Genomic DNA, 26,102 nt, shown 5'->3' with positions numbered 1-26,102 from the left:
AGTTGCGCTGGTGTCTCAACCCGGGGACCTGTGACACGAAGGAGAGTGAGAGACCGAGAGACGGTGCGTGAGTGCGTAAGTGCAGTACTTATTTCGTGCGCGGAAATCGTTCGAGAAGATCCGATCCGAGCCAAAGACCCTCTTTCCGTTCGGGAGAAATCCGTATAATAGTTTCTCTCGACGAGGATCTCGGCGTTGATCCTCGGCGAGAAGGGACGAGGGACGAAACGCGAGAGTGCAGTCGGACAGCTGAGAGGACTTGAGAAGGACATCAGAGCGGGCGGAGGAGTGTCGCGAGTCGCGGAGCCACTCGTCGATGGCCACGGTGATGTCGATCGCGGGATCCTCGCGGGGGCTCGGTGCACCCAGGCTCGATCCTCGTCTCCGTGCCGCGTCGCCGTGCTGCGTGAGGCAGCGACACGAGGGACGTGCTGTCGTTCCCGCGAGAGTAGCGTGACTCAACATCCCCGTCGAGGGATCAATTGTTCCGCGTGCCGCGGAAAAGAGCGAGCCGTAAGGGTAGGACCCCCCAATTGAGATCTCGCGATCGCGCGGATCGATATCCTCGATTCAGACTCGGGCAAGCGCGCGAATATCGATAAACACCGCGCGCGCCGCGAGAGGGAGAGCGACAATTGCGTAAGGGGGCCGAGAATCGCGCGCGCGATGATCTCGATCGTCGCCGGGGAATCCGGCGGGAAGTCCGGGACGTCGTGCACGATCCCCGCGCTGCTGACCAGATGCCCCGTAACGATCGTCGCCGACGTGCGGCCGCACGGAGGGTGGTAGCGCGCACAGCGGGATCGGAGGAACCGCAGCAACAGCAGCAGGAGCAACAGCAGCAACAGCAACAGCAGTAGCGGCGACAGCAACAGCAACAGCGGTAGCAGCAACGACGGCAGCAGCAGCGGCGGCGGCAACGGCGACAGCAGCTGGTCGGAAGTCAGAGCTAATACATCGTTTTTCGGCGCCGTGCACCGTGCATCGTTGCCGCGCGGGGCCGATGCGGTGGTTGCGGAACGAAAACGACAGGACGATGGCCGGTGGTGCGTGCACGGAAACGGCACACGAGACGTTAGTCGAAGCGGTGATCAATAACGAGACGCTCCGGCTCGCCGTGGGATTGTGAACCGGCGATCGCTATTCCTCACGCCGTGGCTCGCGAGGCACGTCGCCGTAAGGATGTAGGGGGGCCCGCGATAACGGGCCCCGTGGAGGCGCCGCTTCGTTTCCTCTCACTGCCCTCGTCGCGACGGACCGCGAGGACGATCAGGACGATCGGACGGCGGAGCTAGAGCGTGCGATTTCAAATAAGAGAAAAGAAAAGAGGGATATATAGAGAGAGAGAGACGAAAAACGTAAAAGGGAGTATAATACGTAATAAAATCGTGACACGCTGGTGGAGTGTCGAACGTAAAGATAATTATGTGTTCCTTAGTCCATCTCTTAGGTGGCTCCGAGTTATCGAGCGTGTATATCGTAGTTCTCGTCGTAGTAGCAATTTTCTTATACCACCCCTCGTGTGGAGCATAGATGCCTTAGTGTCCGTTTAGCGGAGAGAGAGAGAAAAAAGAAACGAGGAGGAGACAGAAGTCTTGGATTTCCCGATAAACGGCCGATCGACGATCTCTCGCGATACACGATCGTAAATGCGGCGAGCACGACGGGAAGGCGCGGTTAAACGCACGTCGGGGTGTGCACGTTGAAGAAAAGCCACCCGGAAACGGAAAGCGAGGGAGAGAGGTGGAGGAAAGGAAAGAGGTGCGTTCCCCGTGTCGTGCGAAAAATATAATCGTCGTACGTTGCATAGCCGGCCGCGAAGTAGGTCACGAGGTCGATACCTAAAATGAAGTGCAGGATGCAAGAGGAAACCGGGAAAATGACATGTGCTAACGACGTTAATAACGGCGGACCGATTTTTCGGGGCGGACCCGGTAACGTAGTGCCGAGTAATTAGTGATTTACCGTGCACGTTGCGCGAAAGCCCGCCCGCCCGCGCGCGCGCGCGCGTGTCGTCACTCGCGCGGAGTGTCGCGCGCGAGGTAATCTAATATAGCGGACTACCCCTCTACACGTACGGCGGATAATTACTAGCGAAAATGGTCGATCTAGGAGGATACATCATTATACTGACGAACGACGATGGGAAGATCAAGCTGTACGGTACGTATAGCGCGTTTACGTTAGCACGTTTTACTAAGGCGCGATTGTTCGTTAGTTTATACACTACACACATATCTATGTTCGACAGACGTCAGATATTCCGCGAAACGTTCGTTCGCGCGATGGTGAAACCACCCGGAGTATCGGGTTACTTGAAATGTAAACAATGCGCGATCTGTTTATGGAACGTATATAATCTGTGAATTAAATTTTCGAAGGCATTCACATACTTTTGTGAGTTCACGCTCAACGTTATTTTTATGTTGACGGATAACAATTTATGGTGTTTTCAGGGATTAGATTGTCTTGTCTGCGTGGCGTTTAACATCGGCCCGGTCGAATATTCGTCGAATGAATCGCTCGAGATCGTCAGATCGTCTCTTCAGATGTAAATGCGATTATCCTGGATCGCTCGGGGGAGTATGCGACGGCGCGTTACTAGTCGAATCTAAATGAGAAGTGATAATTTTCTCGTTAGCGCGATCGTCACATGCGCGCAGCTTCACACGTCACGCACACGTCGCACGCTTTCGGAAACGGGAAATGTGCTACGCGACGGACGGATTTCCGATTTGCTCGACGTGTTACGGTAATGCGCGACGATTTACATCGACGACGTGTTTCGCGACGTTGTTATTTATAGGCTGACCTTTATGTTTACTTATCGTAACGCGCGCTTTATCGCCCCGAAGGAGGCACTCGCTCTATTTTATGTCTCGCTTCTTCTTCCCTTGATTCCCGTTGGATATTTTTCTCGGGAGGACGATCGAATCTAAATTTTTTTTTTTTTAGGAATTAATCTTTGTATAAAAGATAGGTATAACATCGGCGATGCATTGATACAACTTGTACTAGCGTTACATTAGCGTAACATGAGCGTTACATTGACTTTTACATACTTTACGAAGTTAAATTAGCCACGGTGTATTAATTATCCCACTACCAATATTTGAATTGTAAGACATTGATAAATCGGTTACATCCCTATAGCGTTCTTTTCCTTTAGTTTATCGAGGGAAAAGATCTATTCGCGCCATCCTGCATTCTGTACGATGTAGGAAAAAAAAATACTTTAGTTGGTTGCTTTGAATTCGTTTGCGCGCAATGCTCTCTAAATGGCCGTGCTCATTAGCAGATACGTTCCCGTTTACGAAGCAGATTATGTGCTACATCCATGAACATTTAAACAGGGATTTTTGCAGGCTAAGCAGGCTTCGACGTCTCGTTTCATTATACGGATTATTGAATGCGATATCGCGTTCGAAGGCGCGCTGTAATATTCATTTAACGCGAAATGCAATCAATATTCACAATACGTATCAGAGTTAATTGTTCAACAAAAAATTTTTTCCTAACGTTACTTATTATAATATTTGAATATTGTAGGTAATACTTGGGCTGTGCATTCCGATAATCACTGCCAATACTGAAAATCTATATTTTTCTATATTTTACGTCACGTATACTATAGATTTTCAGTACTGACAATTGTCGACAGTAAATATCGGAATGCAGCCTTATAACGTATAATATAACAATTGAATTTGTGAAAGCAAATTGTAGTAAGATTATATTCACCATTATGCGTGTGTTTGCAGGATCGGCAGCGGACAATATGGACACTCTGAAAGTGAGCGATGAAATTTTAGAAGTGAACGGTCGCACCTTGGAAAATGCAACTCATAATGAAGTCATTCAATACATACATCAGGTAATTATATCAGCATATAATATATTTCTGGTTATGTTATTTATGTAATGGAGTGGTTCATTATATTTCATAATTTATCACACATTTCTTAATGAACCACCATCGCTCTTTCGAAAATGAAGATAATTAATGAATAATATTTCCTTATAAAAGAGAAAAATGGAAAATGTGTAATATATAGCATATATATAATATATAGGTATATATTTTATTTTTATACTTTTTTAATTATATATAATACAGATAATTGTGTTTCCTTTGATTTAAGTGCATCCAATCTCGAACAATATGTCTGCGCCTTCGGAGAAGCGGAAACAAGATGGGTGAGTCGAGTTTTCGCTTTTACATCTTTTATATCTATTTTTAAAAGTAATCAAGCAATATTATATATTTCAAGCTATTAAATATTAAAAGAAATAAGACGGAAATAAGTGAAGCGTCGAAGAAGTAGCAAAGATGGATGGCACGTTTTATTAAATCTTGGATTACAAAGAAAACAACGAGCGCAATAATGTGGAAGATTAGGCGAAAGAAAGAGAAAGATAAACTAGGGTTGTGAAGCGGAGCTATACTTTTCACATTGAATTCATCTACGTCCTCGTTATTTCAAATGCCGGCGACGTGTTATTCTTTGAACAGATGTTTTTAAAGCAAATGAGACATTTTATCGCCGACCGGATGGTATTGTTGCTTTATCGTAACCGGGCAGACATTCGTACGAATTTGAATATACAGTTTAAATACATTGGCCACGGTCGATTTTACATTGCCCCGTAGCCGTGCTCTCGCCCTCGTTGAACAAACGCGTAGCGTTTTTAAACACATCGTAGGGACGTCACGCGCGACAAACTTTTTGACGGGAAGGACGAAAGTAAGAATTTGGTCGCGGAAAAGCTGGGACGAAGTCGCAATTCGTTCCTGCCGGACACAATTTTCCGATCGACGGTGCTCGGAGCGACGGTCCGGAGAATATTAAGAAAACTTCTGCAGCGTGAATTCCGCATTTCTTTCAAAAGTAACGGATTTGCATAGGTACATATGTGTCGGGAAAATCCCGCGTGAGAGAATTATGAATACAGATTCGCACCTTCGCACCCTATTGCGCTTCGAAATAATTATTTCGTTCTTTTTCCCGTTGTCGGCCGGCGGCGGCGGCGGCGTGTAGCATAGACGATAACGCGTCGCTGTCGTGCGGACACTGATAATACAGTGATTCATTCATATGAATGGCGCCGCTATATTGCGCGCGCTGATAACAGGTTTATTGCAATCGATTTCAATATTGCATCCGTGAAGTGGACGCGAAATTACAAGCCCTTTAATTCGTTTAAATCACTTGAAATGCACGCCTCTGTGTATCATTATTTTTGCTTCGATATTTATCGAAACCCATGATATATTCCTGCACATTCTGATTATTCCAATAATCATCCCCCCATTAAGCTGTTTCATTCTATTGTATACGAATTAACGTACAGCATTAACGTTCGTTAAAATTCGCTACGCGGCGCGTAACGTGGCCGTTTGATTTTCAAGTCGCGTTTACATCATGCTACCTTCGGGTTCATCGCCAATCAAATTCGGCCGTATTTCTTAGGCAATTAGGCATTTGTTTGAACATATTGGACGTTTCGGTGAACAATAGAAAGACGCGACCGAAGGATCGGCGGGCAGGTCATTCGTCGGCGCGGCAAAATTCGAACGGCGTTCAGGGGGGACCGTCGGCCGATTCCGGGAAGACTCGTGCGAGTCCGGGCGTTCGCCAGGTAAACGCTCCAGGTGGCCGCGTACGGTATCGTCGGTATCGCAGTAGGAGGAGGGGGGGGGGGGGGGAGGAGGGAGAGAGAGGCAGGAGCGGAGAACTCCGGAGGTAGGCAGGTAGAGGCAGGTATAGGCAGGCGGGCAGGCTGGCGGCTGCACATGGCGGACCAGGAGGTATAACCTTCGAATGGTATCCGCTGTCACGCTCCGCGCGGCCAGTACGGAGGAGCCGTTCGTACGCGCGCCAAGCGGTTCCGCGCGCGCTGCTCCGTTTCGTCCTGGTGCCGCGACGCCGCGAGTCCGTTCTCTGGCGCGACGACGACGACGAGGACGACGCGACACGGCCGTCGAGACACGTAGCGAGGTTCTCCTTGTTGGAGAACGCGCTCTCGCGATTTCTCGTTTCTCGCCGATTGTCCGGCCGAGGATCGCGGCGCGAGTTCGCGCGAGTGCCGTATATATCGGGTGAAGCCAACCGAGAAAACGCGCAACGTGCTCACGCGTCCGGTTTCTGCGTTCGGGTTCCGCGCGCGCAGCGGTGTGGTTCGCCAGCGGTCGTCGTCGCGCGGACGAGCCGCGATTTTGCGGCCGATTCGCGGATCACGAGCGCGGGTCGGTGGTGAACGGTCATCTCCCGCGGATCGATGCGCGCGTGACGGAGGAGTGAAATTCGTGATGGATTAAGGTGCGCTCTGTGGTGATCGCCGTCCGGTGGGGTGGTGGTGGTTGCAGTGGTTGCACGAGCGACTTGAAGGAGCGCTTCTCCAGCCCAGCCAGCGAGGAGATCCGTCTTCCTGCCTCTCGCCTCTCTCATCCCGTACGTTTCTTTCTCTCTCGCTCTCTCATCATCGTCATCATCTCGGCGACCTGTCGATCCGCTCGAAAAGGTAACGCTGCTTCCTTTCTTTCTCGTCGCGCTCTTTTCGCTCCTTTCTCATCGGGCGCACTTGGCGCGATCCCCCGGCGCGGTGTCGAGATCTGCAGACTTCTCGGGGGCCGCGTTTTCTGGGTACCGCGCCATCGGTACCAGAACGTGCCAACGCGCTTCGCACTCCGTCTCCGCCGCCTGTCCTCCTTCCTTTCTCCCTTCCTCTTTCCGCCATTCGTCTCTCTTTCACCGTCTCTTGTGACATGTCGACTTCGCAATATCACGCGCGCCACTTATTTCCGATACACACCTCGTCGCGCGCTCCGCGGTTTTTAGCTCGCGTCCGCGCGCCGTTTACGAGCCTGGTATATACCGCGGGGGCTCGTGTATTAAGCCTGACTTTTATTAAGTCTCTCTCTCTTTCTCTCTCTCTCTTTCTCTCTCGTGCCGCTTTGTCACGCCGGTCGCCGATAATTTTTACCGAGCCTTCGCGCTCGATTAATCGCGCGTAATCCTTCCTTTTCGACTCGTCTCGTCGATCAGTCACGCCGATTCCCTTGCCGCCGTGTCATCTCGCGAGTATTAACGAATTTTCAATATCACCGTGGAAATATCTTACTTGATCTGTATAGAAATTCATTTTTCATCTACCCGGATCAATTAAATTCCTTTTTCCACGCCCACGTCATCGTTACTCTCGAGTCCTCGCGGGATCTCTTGCGCGAGAGCGTGTAATTATTTAACTCTCTCACACATCGCTCGTTTGTCCTTCTTTTTTTCTTCTCTGTCACAATGAAAAGGTCTGCGTTAATGCATCCTGCATGAATGTTTTAATCCTGTATAAATTTGCATGTGTGAAGTTTAAGTGATATCCTCCCTTGCGCGCGCGTTTCCATTTCTACTCATCCCTCGCCCTTTGCGAAATGGATTGTCCCTTATTGAGGCGAATCGACATTTTGCGAAACGTTAGGAATATTGATTGGAATCGGGTATATAATAGATTTTTCCAGGATAGGCTATTGCGTTTTATGTACGCTTTTATATTACGTCCTCCGCTCAATCGCATTCCTTGGATTGAGATATAGACAGCTATTTAGAACCTCGTCATTCTATACGGTTCTTTATACGGATGTAATGTCAGAAATGCATCTTGCGAAATTATTTTCAAACTTTTATGAGATTCCCTATGTCATATAACATATAATTTACTAATTAAATAAATATCCACAAGATATATGAATGTTATATTTATTACAATTCATGTTATAGTTACATATAATTGTTATAAACAATATAATATTACATGACAATGATGTACTTGTAGTGTACATCATATCGAATCTTAGTTCGTTCGAAAAGTGTCGGGAGAGTGACCGAGGTGTCCATAATAATAACTCATTGTTAGAGACGCGAAAGTTTGTTTTACGTTCTTGCATCATCGGTCAACGTCAACGTTGTTCCGCCGCTCCTGAGTTTCCGTTCATCCTCTTAAATCTGCTGTCCGTTGCGTCACGTACGTACTTTTCTTTTTTCATTTATGATGACACGCGAACTTATCCATTAAAATTCGTCCGCGAGAAATATTCTTTCGAACCATCCCGATCTGCGCGAAATCAAGTTATAAAACGTTCGATCTCTTTTTGTTCCCCCCCTTTACAAGAACATGTATGCATAGTTAGATTCGGGAGAGATAGACAAATGTAAAAAAGGGAGTCTCTCTCTCTCTCTCTCTTTCTCTCTCCAGTGAACCGGCCGGGCCCCGCGTGATTTTCACGTCGAGCAACATCCGCGCGGCCGCACATCCGCCTTCCGTGTGCGTACATGCGTACCGCGAATAATGCGGAATGTGTTTTTTTTTTGCCCCTCTCCGACGCGGGCTAACAATCGCGCTGCCCACGATGCGTGTCAAACGCGTATTGTCGTGGCATGGGCGTATTCGCGCGCGCTCCTGGATGTATACCGATGTACTGAATGTACGGCACGGCCGGCCGTCACGGAAACGAGGAAGCGCCGACGCGCCGAACGCCGTACGGACGGACGTGACGTGACGGAGGAGAGTAGGAAACGGGAGATGTGCGTGAAGCCGCGGTATAACGTAAAGACACGGGAGAGAGGAGCGGGTTTTACGAGCGCGAGGCACGCGGGATGCAGTCGAACGAGTGCCGCGCGGAAACCGGAGCGGCGTATACGGGGTGTCCGGCGAACAGCGAGCGAAGAAGCGATTTTTGTGTTCCTCGAATTCGGAGAGATTCGTTCTGGCGCAGGATCGAAATACATGTATAGCATTTTCCGAACCGAGTCTTTCGATCTTCGAAAACGGAATCGCGATGTAGTTTCGACGGGTTTGGATGCTTCAAGAATGTAGGGGGGAAAAAAAAGAAACGGACCACGTAACGTTTGGCGACAAGAAGTCACCTTGCGGCTCGATTACCGGGGGAACGTTCGACGTAGGAAAACGAACGCCGTGTGCGAGACGTGACGGTCGAAATGAAATTTTCGTCGAGGAAAATTGGAATCCGGACTTGGCACACCGGACACCGTCTCGTGATCTTTTCACGCTTCTCGCCGGAGTACCCTGTATACGCGCGCCGATGCGCTCGCGTGCGAGAACGCGATAGCGATAGGTATGCAGCAGAAATCGAGAACGAGCGACCCGGGAGCAGATCGACCGCCGACGTATAAATTAGGCACGATCGCTTAAATCGTCTCGCGCGCACTTCCCTCCGTGATACGCGCTAAATTGTTTTCGTCCCAACCTGTTGAATTCTGATGGATTCGGACGCGCAGAGTACAGAAAAAAGGCTGCTAAATGCTGCAAAACTCTCTTTTTGTATACCAAAAAACCGAAATATACCGAATAATACCGAACAGATCGCCGCTGATCGGTTAGGTATCGCATTTGTATCCCGAAATCCGCGCTCGGATACGAATCTCGGGTCTCTCTCTCGAGCACAGATTTGCACTAGGTTTTCCTTCGAATAATCTACATAATCACACACGAATGTAGGTAAGCCGAACATCGAATAGATTGTCGAAAAGAGGATTTGAGACTTAGAAGAGGTGGAACATTAATTAATATCGTTGAATTCTGTAGAAATGAATATGTTACGATATACCCCGGAGAAATTTGTTTTGGACACTCGTGAAAACGCTGACTGCGCGATCTTTTGCCATTTCCGTCGTTGCTGTAACTCCTTAAGTGGGTCTTGCACCGGCATTCCACAGCCCTCCGCGCAACGCAATGATGTAACGCGTTAAATAAGTGTCATATGATCGCTATAAGAGACGTTAATAATTATCCTACTTATTTCCTTTCGCGTTTGTCCATGATTACGTACCTACTAAATATTATAGATATATGAAAATTAATTATAATTTCATTTTGAATGGAGCGACAGCAATTTCGAAAAGGAGATGTATTATTTTGTACATGCGCGCATCTCTTTTAAAATGAACTTTTTCTTTAAACTTAGTCTACCCGTCATTATTGTGACGTAACGGTCATCAGGCTGGATCGTATATATCATTGCAATTATTTAGATGTACCTACGGATTAGGGCATACCAACGCGATTAGGTCGCATACTCGATATATTGATCCGGCAACTATAATGCGTATAGTTTCTTGAGAATTTGATGAAGAGAGAGAGAGAGGGAGGAAGAGAGCCGACAGTCGAATCAGCGCATGCTGAAATCATCATCTCGGATTCGATACATCTTGGAAAAACAGTTATCGCGCTCGTAAAAGTAAGTGGTCCGTTAGCGATTGTTTCTCTATTACCTTCAATAATCTTTGAGTGATGCCTTTCGTTCCGACAATTTACCAGCCGTTTCGCGTAATCCACCGTGGAGAACCCAAACAAATACTATTTCGTTTAATCATCTTTTATTTAAATTTTATTGCGCCCGTTATATTTACGAAAAGTTAAACGTTAAAACGGCAAAACTATATTAAAACGTGACCGTACATAGAAATGATTGTGAAGAAAAGAACGAGGAAAAAGGAAATGACTAATTCTTCTATATATAGATGAAAATTTGCAACGTACATAATTTTCCTAGAAATATTAGCAAAGGTGCTCACCGCTTGATTTATTTATTGTCTACAATATCTGTTAAAAGTGATTGCAGTATAATTAGAGAAGCAATATATACACAGTGACTTCGCGTATTTTAAACGCAGACGTAATTAAAGTTGTCTGTCAGTTACTGTAGAATACATAAAAGCGGCATACATTTATTGCACTTTTAATTAAAATCACGTATTTGAAGAGAATTAAAAAATTTTAATTACATCGTGACCAAATTAATATTTTTCGATCGTTATATGTAGAAAATTAATTGTGGTACATAAGTATTCGTAAGACAATCTGAATAAAAATTTCACGAAAATCTTAAAGATTCTTTTATATTACCGTAAGATCCTTACGGATGCTGCGTTTAGCCTGCATTAATAATTGAGTCTTCTGCAAAGTACCTTAAATCAGCTTATCAGAATACACATTCACAAATAGTTTGGTAGTAGAGTCTGACGTACTGTGTACAGGGTCAAAATATTGTCTCATAGATCAAATGTCCAAACCTCGGTAGGCATGCTTCGCCGTAGCTTGACTCTGTGTACATATATGTATACTACATGCATCACTGTGTGGCCACAGCCTATACAGTTAGAAAACTGGTTTTCGCCTCTTCTTGCGTCAAGCCGTACTACTCATATGATCAAAATCATTCCGCACATTGGTACAGTTGTTTCTTCTTGTATTATCTTCATACGTAAATGGTATCTCGTATATCTACAAATTTGTGTATAGAATAGATATATCGTCTCTCAGATATCGTTTCATAATTTATGAAAATTGTTAGAAGAAAAATGTTATTCCCATCATCACTTCAGTGACAATTATTTCTAGTCGATAAAGCACGATTTCTAATAATCACTCGCATGTGATAACGAGAAAAATTGAACTTTACGTTTACCTGTGCTCTCTTTATTTATCTTGATAACGTCAAAGTGCGAAATACGAGATCAAGATACGAAATAGTAATTGGAGAAAGATGGAACGGATTTCTCTCTCTCTCTTTCTCTCTCTCTCACTCACTCACTCACTCACTCTCCTTTTGTTGCGTATATTGCGTTTCAGGGCGCTAATTTTCACGCGATTGCTCGACAGGATAGAAAATACGATTACGGTTTTGAGCACGGTATTTTAGCACCGGGATCGACCGGGCTTTAATTATTCGCAAGTTAACCGCTGTCCAACTATCGAACTCGCGGTGCCTTTCGGGAGCGGTCTGGCTTAGGTACTCGGGTAAAGCCTACTTAGCGTAACATAGTTGATTGCCGCGTACTGTATACGCGTACACACGACATATGCGCGAGCATCTAGTTGCCGTTCCGACGAAGTAGATATCTCCGAGGATCACGCGAGGAGACTACTCCAGACACAACGTTGATATCACGGCAACGCATTGCTTGACCCGAATTTACCGCGTCACCAAATTTGCGAACGTAATGCCTCTTCATCTAGCCTTAGTCCCTATCTCCCGTTGCCTTCGGTCCGCATTCGCGCCTCCATTGTGCGCCGCATTTAACGCTAAATGCGATTTGATCCTGAATTCCGTTTGCCGTATTCATATATGAATGTCTTATTCATTGTAAACACGGAATGAGAATGAGGCGGCGATATATATGCCACATTAAGCGGGGAATTACCGCTAACGAAGTATTTGCACATTCATCCCGCACACATATATCATAATTAACTTGTGTTAATAAATTAATAGTGATACCGTAATTTCTATTATAATTACGTAGTACAATATTAAATTACAGTCAAATCAAATGTGAAACTCTGAATCGCCAATAACTAACACAATAATGATTTTTTATTTGGTGGTGTGAGTTACAATTTACATGCCTTTTGATTATTAAATTTGTGATTTATAGATTTACACTTGAAAGGGATCAAAATCAATGGTCGAAACACTCTAGATTACGTCGTGATAACTGTATTTAATATAGGTAACCTGTCAAGTCGAATAAAAAAAATATTATTAAATTATAATATAAATATATATTATATATAATAATAATATAGATTATTATTAAATTATAGATACTTGTGATACTTTTATGTGGTTTATGTTCTACATATACATTATTACAGAAGCTATCTCAAGTTGCTTCTTTTTCTTTCGTTTTTACGGAATTATTTAAAAATTTTAATGACGAATTATATCAGCGAACATTATTGAAAAATTAAGATCGGTATACATATATCCAAATTAATTACTATCCATCTATATAAGTGATTATAGAGTTAAAATAATAACTTAATGCCAACATTTGGATTTTATTGATAATTCTCAGCGGTTTATTCCCGTCCCAGGATAAATTTGTCAAAGGCTGGCTTTTGTGCATCATGCTTATATGCTCGTGACATTCATACTTGTCACGGAATGTCAGAAACGTTTTGCGATAAAACAGGAAAAACGGGGTGTGTGCGCTTTCAGACGAAAACACACTTTCTCCGAATTGCCGTGCCATATCTGAATACGTTTTGGAGCTAAGCCAGAACATTTTGAAAAGGGAGCAGAGCGGGAACTGTTGCGAGAGTTTTCTTCGCCTGGCGCGCTTCTCCTGTCGTTCGGTAAAGCACAAAAGGCTTTAAGGCAATGAATGTATGCAGGTAGTGACACGGAAAGCTTCACCGAGACTTGATCTAGAGCGTTTCAAGTGATATGCAATTGCGGCGCACACTATGTCAGCTATATACACGTTCGGAAGACAATGAACGAAGTACGAAGTGCATGGACTGTATGGTGCATGTGTATGCGTATACAACATGTATGCACCATAAGTAAATATCAAAAGCTGTCGAAGCGATTGGAAAATGCGAACGATTTTGCCGAGTGAATTTTACGAGAGAAACTCAATTGTGTTAATTGGCTCAATCGAAAGAGAAAATAATAATTATCTTTCGTAACGCAGAAACGATAATCACTCTAATGATATTTGAGGAATGAATTTATTCGTTTTATCAACATTTATTTTATTTTTTTTTTAACGCGAAAAATCGCGAAATGGAGGTTGAATTCTCGCTCGTGAAAACTTCCAATAGCCCGGGAATAGAATGTGTCTTGAGGTCTCTTCAGAAACGAAAGCCGCCAGACGTACATTTAATCAGTTACTTGGTTCGCACTAAAGCGGATTGCGCGAGAAAACCAGGTCGGGGGATCACATCAAGTGATAACAAAAAGAATGGCACGATCCCCGGGAAGGTCTACACGTATTTCAGGAATTTAAGAACGCCCTGACACACTATATCGATCTTGGCGTTTGTTCTTTCAATCTCCGCGGGAATTTCGGGGCGACGGGGATTTTCGCAAATTCCTTAAACATTCTGTCTTTATATCCCCCTGCCGTGCTATATAAGTGCGTTGAACTGGCGCTCTCTGTCAATTTTTATCGTCCGTGTGCCAGCGTGTAAGTTCCAAATATAAACTCCTTCGTGAATGCGCCCGTGCTATCCATTCTCAGTCGCCGGCTGCGGCGGAGAGTTTATTTTCTAGTTTCGTGACACGTGTGCACGCGCGAATACCGTCCTCTTTCAGGGAGGCTTTCGGAAGTCGTCGCGCGAGCTTTTCATTCACCAGTGTTTCAAACGGTGCCCGATATCAGTTTCCGAATATCGTTAACGAGTTGGCCAATCAATTGCAGCCAGTGTAAACGATGAATCGACTAGATTGCTAATTACGACTTTTCGGAATGCCGTTGCATTATTAAATGGAAATGCAGTATTGTGGCTCGTTTCTTTGTTGCTCGTTATTTATAAAGAAGTAGAACAATATTGCGAAACAAAAATTTAATGGTCCACCTACATTACAGATAAAGTTACGAAAACGAAATTTCGCGCTCGCCGTATAATGGCGAGTAAATTACGGCTTTTGAAATATTATATTAGACACGTGAGAGACACCATTTGCATTAAGAGATAAACACCTCTCGAGTTGTTTTACCTCCCATCTTTCACTCTTTCGTAGGATGTGTATATTTACGATAGGACTATGTACGCTTTTATAAATAGAACGTAATTAAAAATAGATTTAAATCAATGCGGTTCAATGCCAATTAAAAAGATGAGCGTAGCTCGCTAAAAGTGTGCAGGGAACACAAAATTCTTTGCTCGTGAACGTAAAAAGCTCGTGCTTCTTCCGTAAAAGGCTCGCTGCAAAAATTCTTTGTTCGATACAAAGTACGAGCATGTCGAAATTTTTTCGCGAGCTACTCTTTTGCGGTTGCTCGTCGCGTTCGGGTCACGATAGCCGATCGATCGTCGTCGACGAATCGATCGTCGACGATCCTCCGCCGAAATTCGCGGAGCCCTTGAATCACGTGGCGGCGCCTGAGGGTGTAGCGAGGCATTTTGATCTGTCCACTATAAAATTCATCGACGACGAGGAAGCCGACGAAGATGCGGCCTGCACTAAGAACGGTATTATAGCCGGCGATCGATCAGATTTTTCTTTTTTTATAGAAAAGTGGGTTGATACGCGGATAGGTCCGTAGTTATTCCCCGCTAAGGGACGATATAAATAAACCGATGGGCAAAAAGTTACGAGGACAATGTGGACTTTGTGCGCGCGTGCACAAAGTTTTTCGCCGCGCAAAATGCGGCGAATTCGCTCGCCCGGCCGCGTGTCGCGTTAAAGCCCGGTCCACATAATTCGCAGTTCGCGAAACGTCAAGATACACGCACAGTCTACGTGTCAATATAACATCTATACACAGAGAGGTTGGATTGACACGTAGACCGTGCGTGTGTCTTGCGTTTCGCGAACTGCAAATTATGTAGACCCGGCTTAAGAGATGTTTCGCTGTGTTTTGAAAAGAATGACGGTCAGGTTACCCGAGGACGGGGAATAAAAATGCTGCTAACGTGGTCTCTCCTCTTCCGCAGAATTAAAAGGAAGAACAAAGAAAAAAAAGCATCGCCCGGGCGAGAGGAAGAGAGTGAGAGAGAGAGAGATATTAAATTAATGGAAACACACGGTGGCTTCTCGCGCGGAGTAAATGAGAAACGAAGGGAATTTGTCAGGCTCACCGCGGGGAAAGAGAGACGCGGGGAGAAATGCGCTTCACCTATTTCCGCTCTCCGTTACACGGCCGCCGCTATATTTGACTATAGCCGCGGCCCGGTAATGGCTCCTTTGACGCGTGTTAAATGCGCGATAAATTTGCCTAATTAATTCTTCGTGAATTCCCGACAGAAGAGCTGGACGGGCCGAAAGCTGGGCGGATACGAGACGCCTGGATTATCGCCGTCGAAAGGTGAGATGAACTTTTGAACGAACACTCGGTGAAGTAAGGGAGACGGCGCGGCGGGTGCCACCACCTCGAGAGTGCAACGTTATAGCGTATATACGTTGTCTCTACGTGACACAATGTACACACGCACGCGAGACGAGATCTAGTGCCCCGCTTCCAGTAAATACATTCCTGTCGGGGCGGAATCGTGTATCGATTAAACGTCACATAAAAGGCGGCGGTGTCCAGCGGGCGAACGTGTTTTTGATCGAACGCGAGAATGCGTCATCTAAATGTCACGGGAATCGCTCGAAAGCAGCGCGCGTTCCCCCGACCGAGCCGATAATGACAGCTCGTGACGAGGGGCCGTAAAAATCAGGGAGTTCGCTTCCCCCGATATCTCTCTTCTCTTTTATTATTCTTCGTGATATCGATCCGATCGGCGTTACTTCTCGCGGACGCGACGATACTAACATTAGCAACGATGTTAATAATACGACGAGATTAATTTCCTTAATTCATATACCTATCCGTCACTTATTCTATTATCTTTTTTCCTCGTATGGAAAATCTGTTCGTATATTTATCTCGATCACGGAAAGACCGGACCGGTTCGATTTGCACGACTCATCTGAGAAAATTGCGTTCATTAAATCGCTTCTGATTGCCTGATTACTTGCCGTTAAAGTACATTTAATGAGAATCGGATAATCGTCGCCGTCGCGAATTAGATTTCACAAAAGATTTCAGCAATGGCAATTCGCAAACGCAGTCGTGTCGCGCAGCGCGTTGCCGCGAGAAAGGAGGAGAAGCGACGAACGGAAACACAAGACTTTCGTGCGCGATAAGGCACATTGGCTCCCGTGACTCACACTCCGGTATCGCGTTCGACTTCCCAAGGATAAGCGGCGACAAGCTTTTCAAGGCGGGCTCTTCTTTTCTCTGTTCGCAGGAGCGCGAGGGAGAGGCTGCAGAAATATACGGCACTTAAGAAGATCCAGCCGCGCGACATCCAGGCCATTTTACATCAGCGGGTACGTAAGAACGAAACACGTAATTAGCCGGAATTGCCTGTTAATATCGTGTCCGAAAAGGATTCGATGGCCCCGCCGAGATACGATCTCCAACGTACACCTCTCACCGCGCCGAATGAGAGAAGTCACCTTTTTTACACGTCACTTTTTTTTGCACCAGAGCCGGTTTTAAATCCACCGTCGTGTCCAATTTTTCGTGGTTCTCGGGGTTTTTTAAATCGATTGTTACATACGCTCTCTCTCTGTGGAAGAAAAATAAACGAGATGTTCGCAGTAGTTTGTTCCGGCCCGGCGGTTTTAGATCGCGTTCGATTTTCTCTCATTTTTAGAAATCCCGTATTAATATTGAAAAAAATAATGTTTAACGCGCTTAAACATTTCTCGGGCTTAAAATATTTAGCGCGCGATGCCTCGTTACGGGGGCCTTGCCTTAAAATCAATTCGCGCCCGTGACCTTAATTCGCTGTTGACAGAACCGATGCAATCCTGAGTACAATCTGACAATCGTCGCGCGAGTAACAATAGGAGATACGTGTGTTAAAAAGACATCGCGCGTTTCTCGCGCGTCCGTCTTCCGGCCGCGGCGATTCTTATCGCCCGCTGTGCGCGCGGAGCCGCGGACGGCCATCCGCGTGCGTGCTCCGCGTAGGGAGGACGCGCGGCGTGGCGTGCAAATGAATCGATCGGCCGCGAGCGAGCGAGCGCGCGCGGAGTCGTCACGGAGGCTGCTTATGAAATGTGGAATGCCAAGTAAATGAGCGCGGAGTGAGAGGCGGACGGCGATTATGCGCGGCCTTGTTTACGAGAGTGTGCAGAACAGGAGTGCGCGTTTTTCTCGCGTTGCATCGCGAGTCGCTCGCTCGCGCCTTCGCGCGAGCGTCCAAAATCCTCGGCCTCGGTCCTCGGCGCGCTTCGATTACGCAATAACGGGTTTCAGCGATCGCCATCGACGCCCCCGCGATTTCAGCCGGGGGCGTCGCGTCGTCATTGTCGCGGAGAGAAACGCGAAGAGAGTAATATGCGTCGGGGAAAAAGAGGACGGAATTCCCCGCCCCGAGAGCGCGTTGCGCTGCGACGACGCGCTCGTCCGCGAGAGCAAAGCTGATGCTCGAGAGTATCGATATACCCGACGGTCTCGCTGAGTTAGTAACCGAGCGACAAATATTGGCGCCATCCGACACTTCACTCGAGAGTATCGTACTTTTCAGCAGAGAAACCGATGTAATCCTGTCGAGCTCGGACTTCGATATTACATCGACGTGTGAAAATTCCTTCACGTTTGTGTATCCGACAGACGTTTTTTTTTCCTATCTTGACATTCTCATAAATATTATTGCGAGTAAGCGTAAGATCATGTCTATAAATAGTTGAAGTTAAACAGTCAAAGAGATTGAATTAATTCTCCGTCGCTTCATCAATGCGCATGTTTGATAGATTTTTTTTTTCTTAGTTACAAGAGAAAGGCTCATGCCGTTTGCGCCTGAAACGGATTTCCTCTCTGAGAGCGATTAATGATGCCATTTCTGCCTCGAGTTATAATTCACATCCAAATACATTTTTGCAGTCGAATATGAGTTCGCGAAAATTGGTTTTACTCACTCTCGCATTCAAGCTCGCTTCAATCGAAAATTATTGGTGAAAGTTTGACTTCCACTAACGTTTATGGGAATGGTTCGTGGAAATAACAAATAACTTTCGTGATATTGTATTACGATGTTACATATCTTTCTATTGCAATTGTATAATATGTATTTCTTTCCTTCTTCATCGCAAAGTACTTATCGAATTAGCAAAACCATTTGCCAACCGGTTCGCGTCCAAGAAAAGTTCTCCGCGCATTGTTCGTTATTAATCGCGTGCCGACCGAGATATTTTAAGGTCGTATGCGGGATCGCGATACGGCATGCGGGTTTTAAAATCTCGCGTAAGCAGGCACGACGCATCGGGTTCTCGCGTATCGCGCGAAACACATCTCGGAACGGAAACCGCGCGAGGATGTCGTAACACCACGACCGTTAACGAGTTTTCTCGATATTGCTCGTATCACTCCTAGCACGGTTAGCCACTTATTGCTATCAACAACCCGGCATATTACTCTCTCCCCTCTTTCTCTCTGTCTTTTTTTTATGTCAGTAATTAGGATAAATGGAAGGCGCAGGACCGAGGGACCTCCGGTTAATTCGTGCGATATACTAGTGCCATTTGGGAAATTGTCTGACCATTTTGCGGCGTGAATTTTTCCAAGACAGTGGTGTTGGAATACTGCAATGTCGGACGTTTACGCGTAATTTACGTCTGTGGATAACGTATACATGGCACTTTAGAATTATGGCTTCGAGATTTTTTACTGTTATAAAAGAGCTAAAATTTCAGTTATATAAAATAATATTGTATATGTAACCGGTAACAATATTTTTAATTGACTGAAGAAAAGAGTAAACTTTAGTTATTTACATTATATATTTTTTTAAATTATTTTATTTTCAAAAATATTGTCAGCAAAATGAAACATTTGAGATTGCTATCACTATATATTTGAGGAAAGGATATATTTTAAAAAGAGTTGTTAGCATTTTTTTCGTGATGATATTATCGTGGTCGTTATCTACACATCGTTAACCATTAATAATCAGTTTTGAATTTTACTTATGTAATGTGTTGTATAATGCATGTCAACGAATTTATTTTTATTAGATTTTATACTTACGAAGAATTATTTTATTAGAGAATTAAGTTCTTTTTAAAATCAATGTATATAGCGGCACGGGCAAGTTGCGGAAATTTACACGTCACGCGTTATAGAGATAGAGATAAATACGGGGATTGTATTTTGCCCAGAAATGCGGAAGCACGTGCGACAAAAATGAAGTGAAACTGTGCGATCAGCCATTTTTCATAAAGCTAAATTGAATACTACGCCGTGATATACCATCGCGTGATTGCGATAACCCTCCATTCGATCAAATTTTCAATCATCGCAACCAAATAAAAGAAAAATTGTAATTACGGTAGAATTTATTGTTTATCGCGGGTGTGTAGCCTTTCTGCAATATTTGCATGCGTCGTGTGGTGTAATATTACTGGAATAAACTGGTGTTACTGCGATATTAGCGGTTGCTAATTCCTATATTAATTCCATCGGGAATAAAATCTAGCGAGAATCACGTATTATTTCGGACTACTTCTTGTTCCAGATAAACGACGCGGTAGCGTCCACAAGCGAGGACTCGACTTCGAAAGACGTATCGAATGGCCAAATTACGGTTACTTTGGCGGACAAGTAAGTCTTTCCTTTTTTTTATATCGAGACAAGTTTGTTGTGCCTTGCGACGATGCGAGACGTCGTGGATAAAATTCAACTTCTTGTAAAATTTTCGCTGTTAAATTTACGGTTAATGACAGATTTCTCGGGGTCCAGGTGCCTCGGAGTCGATTAAAAATAATTTGTGTCGTAGATAGGGCCAGAGCGATGTCGCTTCGCAGGCGCAATACTTGTAATTAGTTTCTGAAGGATTAATATCCCCTGGGATGTTCCTGTCAAAGCATAATAAACCAACGTCTGTGTTGTAACCGGGAAAATGTATGCGGTGCCTATAGGAGGCATCGCTGCAGACCGGATGTGACAAATTGCGATTGTCGTGATTGATATCCTTTCACAATGCCGGCGCGTTCGCGCGGCCCATTTTTGTTTTGTACAATAGGGAAAGTCGGAGAGCACCTTTTCTACTATATAGTTATTACTTATCGGTGGCTGATTGATTAATTTTATCGTCACGTGTTAATTAATCCCGACCCTGTCTCAATTGTTTCAGGGAATTGGGAACGAATGCTTTCTCCACCAAACTTAGCAACGGTACGATTCCAAAGGGATTAGGAAAAGAGGCGGACATCCGAGTAGAAGACACCTCGCAGGAGCGGAAGGACGCTTTGGAAAAGCAACAAAGCTGCGAAGAGGCGAACCTCTTGGTAACGTAAACTTACAATTCACTTTAGAAGCGTAGAAATACAAGAAAAAAAATTGCATTTGAATAATTTGTTTTTAAAAGGTTGCAATATACATGTAAACAAATTTTAACTCTAATTAGTGGCGAAAATGATTATTTATATAAAGAGATGAATTAAAGATATGTCAATAGGAAATGTGCCAATATACGGTCGGGTTGAATCTTTTGTGCCTAATAATAAAGAGATGTTAATTTAAATATAAAGCAGCACCTGCGTACAACAGTAAATTATTAAATACAATTAAATGTTTACGTTGTATTTTGAAATATAAATCTAATTGGGAAAATCCGCGATATAATGCACATACGTTACATAATGATCAGTACAAAAAAAAAATATATATATATATATGTATATATAGATATATTAGAATTGTAGATTTTTCCCCTTCATATATTTTTCAACACGTTATGTCGACATTAATCGCTCGTCGCTTGCATAAGCAACATCCGTTGGATTCCTTAAGTAATTATTAAACAGTTTCCGGAATAGTAAATCGCCATCGGTAGTTTATCACGCTTAATTGCCAACATTAGGCACGTTAATGGGAGTCTTCACGAGGCTCGCGGGCTATTGTTATTTATTGTTCTGTAGAACATTTCTCTGAATTAACCGCGCCGGGCAACAATCACGGTACTTTTCTTTATTACAAATATTTTCTCACATGTTTATAGGCTTAAATGAGAATTACTCCAAATTTATTATTGAACAATTTGGATATGTTTCAACGCATCAATAAATCTGTCAGATTTACGTGTTCTATTAACCGGATATACATATTATTAAATTCGTAGTGTCAAATTGTACTCAATTTGAGTCATTTTTAATTATTCCTTTAAATCGCCACTGCTCCTACTCAATATGTCGTTGTTAAAAAAAAAGAAACTAAAACAATATTAATTTAACTAAATTAATAGAGTTAAAATAATACTGTTTCGTGTTAAAATCATACATTTCGCCACACATGATGGTCAAAATAACAAAATGTTATTTACCTTTATTAATTTAAATTTTATTCTTCAATATTTAACAGTGCACAGATTAAATCGCGTGTTGTTTTGCTTCGATTTAATTTCGGAAAAGCAGCAAAATTGTTATCCAGTTGCAAAGATATCGAAAGTTAACGAAATGGCCGATCAATTTTAAGGAGAAATCCGCCGCACAAACTGATCGAGGAGCCCGTAAAAAAAAAAAGTACGGTAAACTCGGGTGTCAATTCATGAAGACGTAAACTCGCGTATGTTTGTTCCGACAGCTACCGGTGCAGAGCGGAAGAATCGGGGAACGACGCTCGAGCAGCCCTTTCCAAAATGGTCGGACGGAAGTGCTGATTGGCGAACCGGAGGGCGGCCCGAGGTCGCCGCGGGGATCGACGTCTTCGGCGGTGAACGACGGCAATTTCCTGAATCCGCTAGACGAGCGAGACGAACCAATTTGCAGGTAAGTACATTGGACTTGTAAGCGCGTAGGGGAGGGGCGAACTTTTACGCCCTCCGGTCTCCCGCAGGTCACCGGATCGGCTCCTCGCCGTTGTAACCACCGCTTTTTTATGTTCCCGTCGAGTCCTTCCGCGAGTAACGTTTGTATGCGGCGTTACCCGGCGGTTAACCCACTAAACGATAGTCATCCCGCTCGCCTTTATAGCCCGATATAAAAGTTTTTATCGGCCGCTCTCGGGACTCGCAACCGTTCGTTAATTATTATCGTTTACTTATATTCGACCGAGTAATTGATCATCGATTGAATAAGATGATTGAGCGACCTCAACGAGACTCGGGGTAAATCGAAACGAGGTATGATTTAGTACGGGCGAGTCGTACTTTTCAGTAGTTATCTCGAGTAATCGCATTTCTAATCGGGGTTCATGAATTTAACGTTATCCCTAAGGCGCGTCTCCTTGAGAGACGAGTGTCTAATAAAGAGAGTGGTCCAATGGATTACTCGCATCATATTGGATCACTCATGGATCCCCGCGTTCTCTGCTTTACCGCGATAGGAAAGCATAAATTCAGCCGATGCCCGCTGGATGTCGCCATCAACGTACTTAGTGCAGTCTTTTAAAAACTCCCAGAGGGATGACTGATCCGCACACTCATTTGGACTTGGCGAACCCAAGCTCGATACACTCTCTCACATTCGTATAAATAATATATATTTACATATACACGTTTTTATGAACGATAGCGTAACAAATATTTGTGGAAGCAAGATGCAACCTCATTTAGGAATAATAAAAAGAACGAGCCTTACATATATGTCCAAATGGAGCAAGACAACGAAAACTAAAACTCATTTTTTTAGTTATATCCATGAATTAAAGACCTTTAAGACCGGTTAGAAGGAGTTACGAGTTGGGAAACGCGAGGAAAAAAGGAATAAAGTACCATGACACAGTTCCATGCGTCGGATCTTTTTTTTTTTCATTTTGCAATGCAATATTTCTCGGCGCTGCATCTAATGCAGCCCGAGTTCTTGTCAGTTGTCGCATTAGCATAACGACATTGTTGGACATTATTACGTAAAATTATTACGAAATACATACGATACGAACTCTCGCGTTACTCACGTTATTGAATTTTTCTTAAACGCAACTCGTTTCACACCTACAGAAAATTTTCCGAAATCTCCGACTTCAATTTCAATGACGATTTTAAACTTACTCCGGAATGAAACTAGTGCGTCCTACATTCTACGTTAGGAGAGGATCTTTGAAGCGAGTTCATTTTACACATCGTGACCCGCGCTCGTAACAACTTTCAATTCCGATTACGGATCAGGATGTTTAATTCAACGCAAAAATGCGAACGATTATCCGATCTGCGATCGAGTACGAGTGGGCTAATCTGGAAATGCGCCCTGGAGGAGCGCGACGAGGTCCGCGATCAAAGTGGAATCGATTCCGCGAAGAGAGAGAGAGTCGCATCTCCAATCGGTCGGTAGATCAAATATGCTCCTCTCTCTTTCTCTCTCTCTTTCTCTGTCTCTACCTCTCGCGGATGGAGATGGTCCGCTGGAATCTGCGGCGCGACTCGAGTACCGCTTCGAAGTGCAGTGCAGGGCTCACTCGACGGAGTCACTTCGCCGGTATTTCACGCTCGCGACACACCCACCTGAGCCGGTGTGAGTGCAGCCTAAACAATGCGTTTTCCAGCTCCTCGGTATGCAGCTCCTCGACAGAACCGCCTGCTGATCCTTCTTTCTCTCTTCTTTTCTTTCTTCGCCTGAATTTCGCCTTCTCTTCCTCTTTCCTTCTTCCCTTTCTCTCTCATTTTCTCTCCTTTTTCTCTCTTCTCTCCGCGCATTCTAACGTGACACGAAAGGGATACATGGCATAAGGACTCGCGTGGGAAGGAGAGGGATTTCTTCAAGTGCGACGCCTCGGCACGAGTAGCTGGTACACTCTCGGTGCTCATACTCCGTATATGAGCTTCTTCAATTTTGCACCGAACGAAGAAATTCCGTTCTATCCGTATATATTCATGCAATTTTCAGTTCCACGATTAACGCATCCTTTTTGTATGAAAAGAGTGTATTATTTCGCGCTCGATATTTCTGCAAGAATCGTTTTGCTAACTGCGATAAGAGTTCGTGTTTGCATTCATCTTCTTGTTTTTCTTCTTCTTCTTCTTCTTCTTCTTTAGACTTCTCTGGGATGCGGGCTCTCTCGAAATGCAATCTTTTGCAAATTGCCGCGCGACCGGTTCTCGTTGTTTCGCGTTCTCTCGCGGCGACCCGCATTGTCCGCTTTTAATTCTCTAATTTAATAAACTGAATCGCGTCGACGAAGCTTGTCCAGGCGGTTAATACTATGTGACACAATCCGCGTCGTGTAGCGCACGACGCTGCGGGTGGGAGGTAGACATTAATTAACACCGCAGATTATTAACGGTGTGAGGAAAGTTTAATGGCGTCATAACGAGACGCGTCGCGGCGACGAAGCCAAACGTCCAAAACGAGCGGAACATCGTCAATTTATTCACGAGCTTGCGCCCAGGTGCATCATGCCGCTCGGGTGCGAATGAATGCGCCCTATTGACACGGGGTATACTTTTAACGAGAGGCCGTCCCCAGTGAATGGTCCGAAAATGAACGCGTGAAACGTCCACCAGTCTCCGTAAGCTAGCCCGCGATCCTTTGAAAAGAATCTGCCATCGCTCTTCTTTGGAACGTTGAAATCGCGATCGGTCGCGAAAACCTCCCCTTTTCCCTCCCCCGCGGGGCCCCGAATGTCCCAGTTTTCCGCTTCAAAGCAGGATGCATCTCATGCGTGACACGTCCTAAAAGCGTCATAAAATGCTTTATTGTGGCTAACGCATTTTTTGGCACGCGTACAGAATTCCATTTGCGGAAGCCGGTTTTTGCATTAGTATATACAATTGCAACGATCCAAATGCAATCCTCGCGCTTTTTCCGCCGAAGCCTTTTTTGACCGCGCGATCGATATCCCTCAAAATGTTTGGTGACACTTCCGACAAGATATTATTGTTTGTTTAATGCTGTTTGTTCAATTATATAACAAAAAAAAAAATGGAAAAACATCAGAAATATATAAAAGAACTCTTACGGCGCTCATTGAACCTTTGTAAAGAGTAAGCTCTGATCAAATTAATCGGAACTATTACGTTTCCAACTTTTAAAAGGCCGGTTCGAGAGGCGCATCAAATTCACCGATCAAATAACTTTTTTAGCGACAAGTACCGTACGCTCAGCCTCGCGCTTCGTAATTTTATGCCCGTTATCCAAGTCTCCGATATCGATTCGCTCCTTCGTAATCGATATCGTCCGTGCCCGGCAACTGCGTTTACGTTTATGCGCGTCCGGTTGGAACGGTGACATTTTTTCACGTCGTAACTACATTTGCATTGAACAGCTCACAATCAAATACCGATTGCCTTAAAAAGAACGAATTGCGATCTGATGTAAAGTCATCTTCGTCGATGTATTGGGTTAAATCAGAATATCGTGCAGAATCTATAATTTTATTTATATTCCATTTTTCGAAATAGGTATATAAAATATTCTAACAATAAGAATATCTTGCAGATATTTTAATTCATTCGATTTTGGCGTAAATTTTGTATTGTAATTTCAGTAACTCAATTACAGTGCCGTAACTTCTGATTAATTTGTAAATATCGATTGCGTGAAGTTTTGAAAATAAAATCCGTCAGCTTCAAATCTATCATTTGTCGCATTAATTAAAAAAAAAATGTTCAGCCGGAAGCATTATATATACAAGTCCGATCTCTGACAC

At 44.5% G+C, this 26,102-nt stretch overlaps 1 protein-coding gene across 3 annotated transcripts in view; it reads left to right on the top strand.

Moving 5' to 3' along the window:
* Positions 1–621: 621 nt before the first annotated feature.
* LOC112453750 (MAGUK p55 subfamily member 5) overlaps positions 622–26,102 on the top strand; it is a 65,809-nt gene continuing 40,328 nt past the window's right edge. For 2 of the 3 annotated variants that reach the window (XM_025014663.1, XM_025014659.1), the window contains exons 1-8: positions 622–2,163; positions 3,762–3,874; positions 4,143–4,197; positions 15,773–15,833; positions 16,762–16,843; positions 20,038–20,123; positions 20,656–20,809; positions 22,104–22,288. In XM_025014663.1, the coding sequence (XP_024870431.1) occupies positions 2,100–2,163; positions 3,762–3,874; positions 4,143–4,197; positions 15,773–15,833; positions 16,762–16,843; positions 20,038–20,123; positions 20,656–20,809; positions 22,104–22,288 (800 nt within the window). In that variant the 5' untranslated portion in view covers positions 622–2,099. The remainder of the gene's footprint in view (positions 2,164–3,761; positions 3,875–4,142; positions 4,198–15,772; positions 15,834–16,761; positions 16,844–20,037; positions 20,124–20,655; positions 20,810–22,103; positions 22,289–26,102) is intronic. The other variant, XM_025014660.1, reaches the window with a different exon arrangement.

The sequence above is a fragment of the Temnothorax curvispinosus genome, unplaced genomic scaffold, assembly GCF_003070985.1.
Source record: "Temnothorax curvispinosus isolate PA1 unplaced genomic scaffold, ASM307098v1 QBEX01004669.1, whole genome shotgun sequence".
In the NCBI taxonomy this organism is placed as follows: domain Eukaryota; kingdom Metazoa; phylum Arthropoda; class Insecta; order Hymenoptera; family Formicidae; genus Temnothorax; species Temnothorax curvispinosus.
This window is presented reverse-complemented; position numbering and strand designations above follow the sequence as displayed.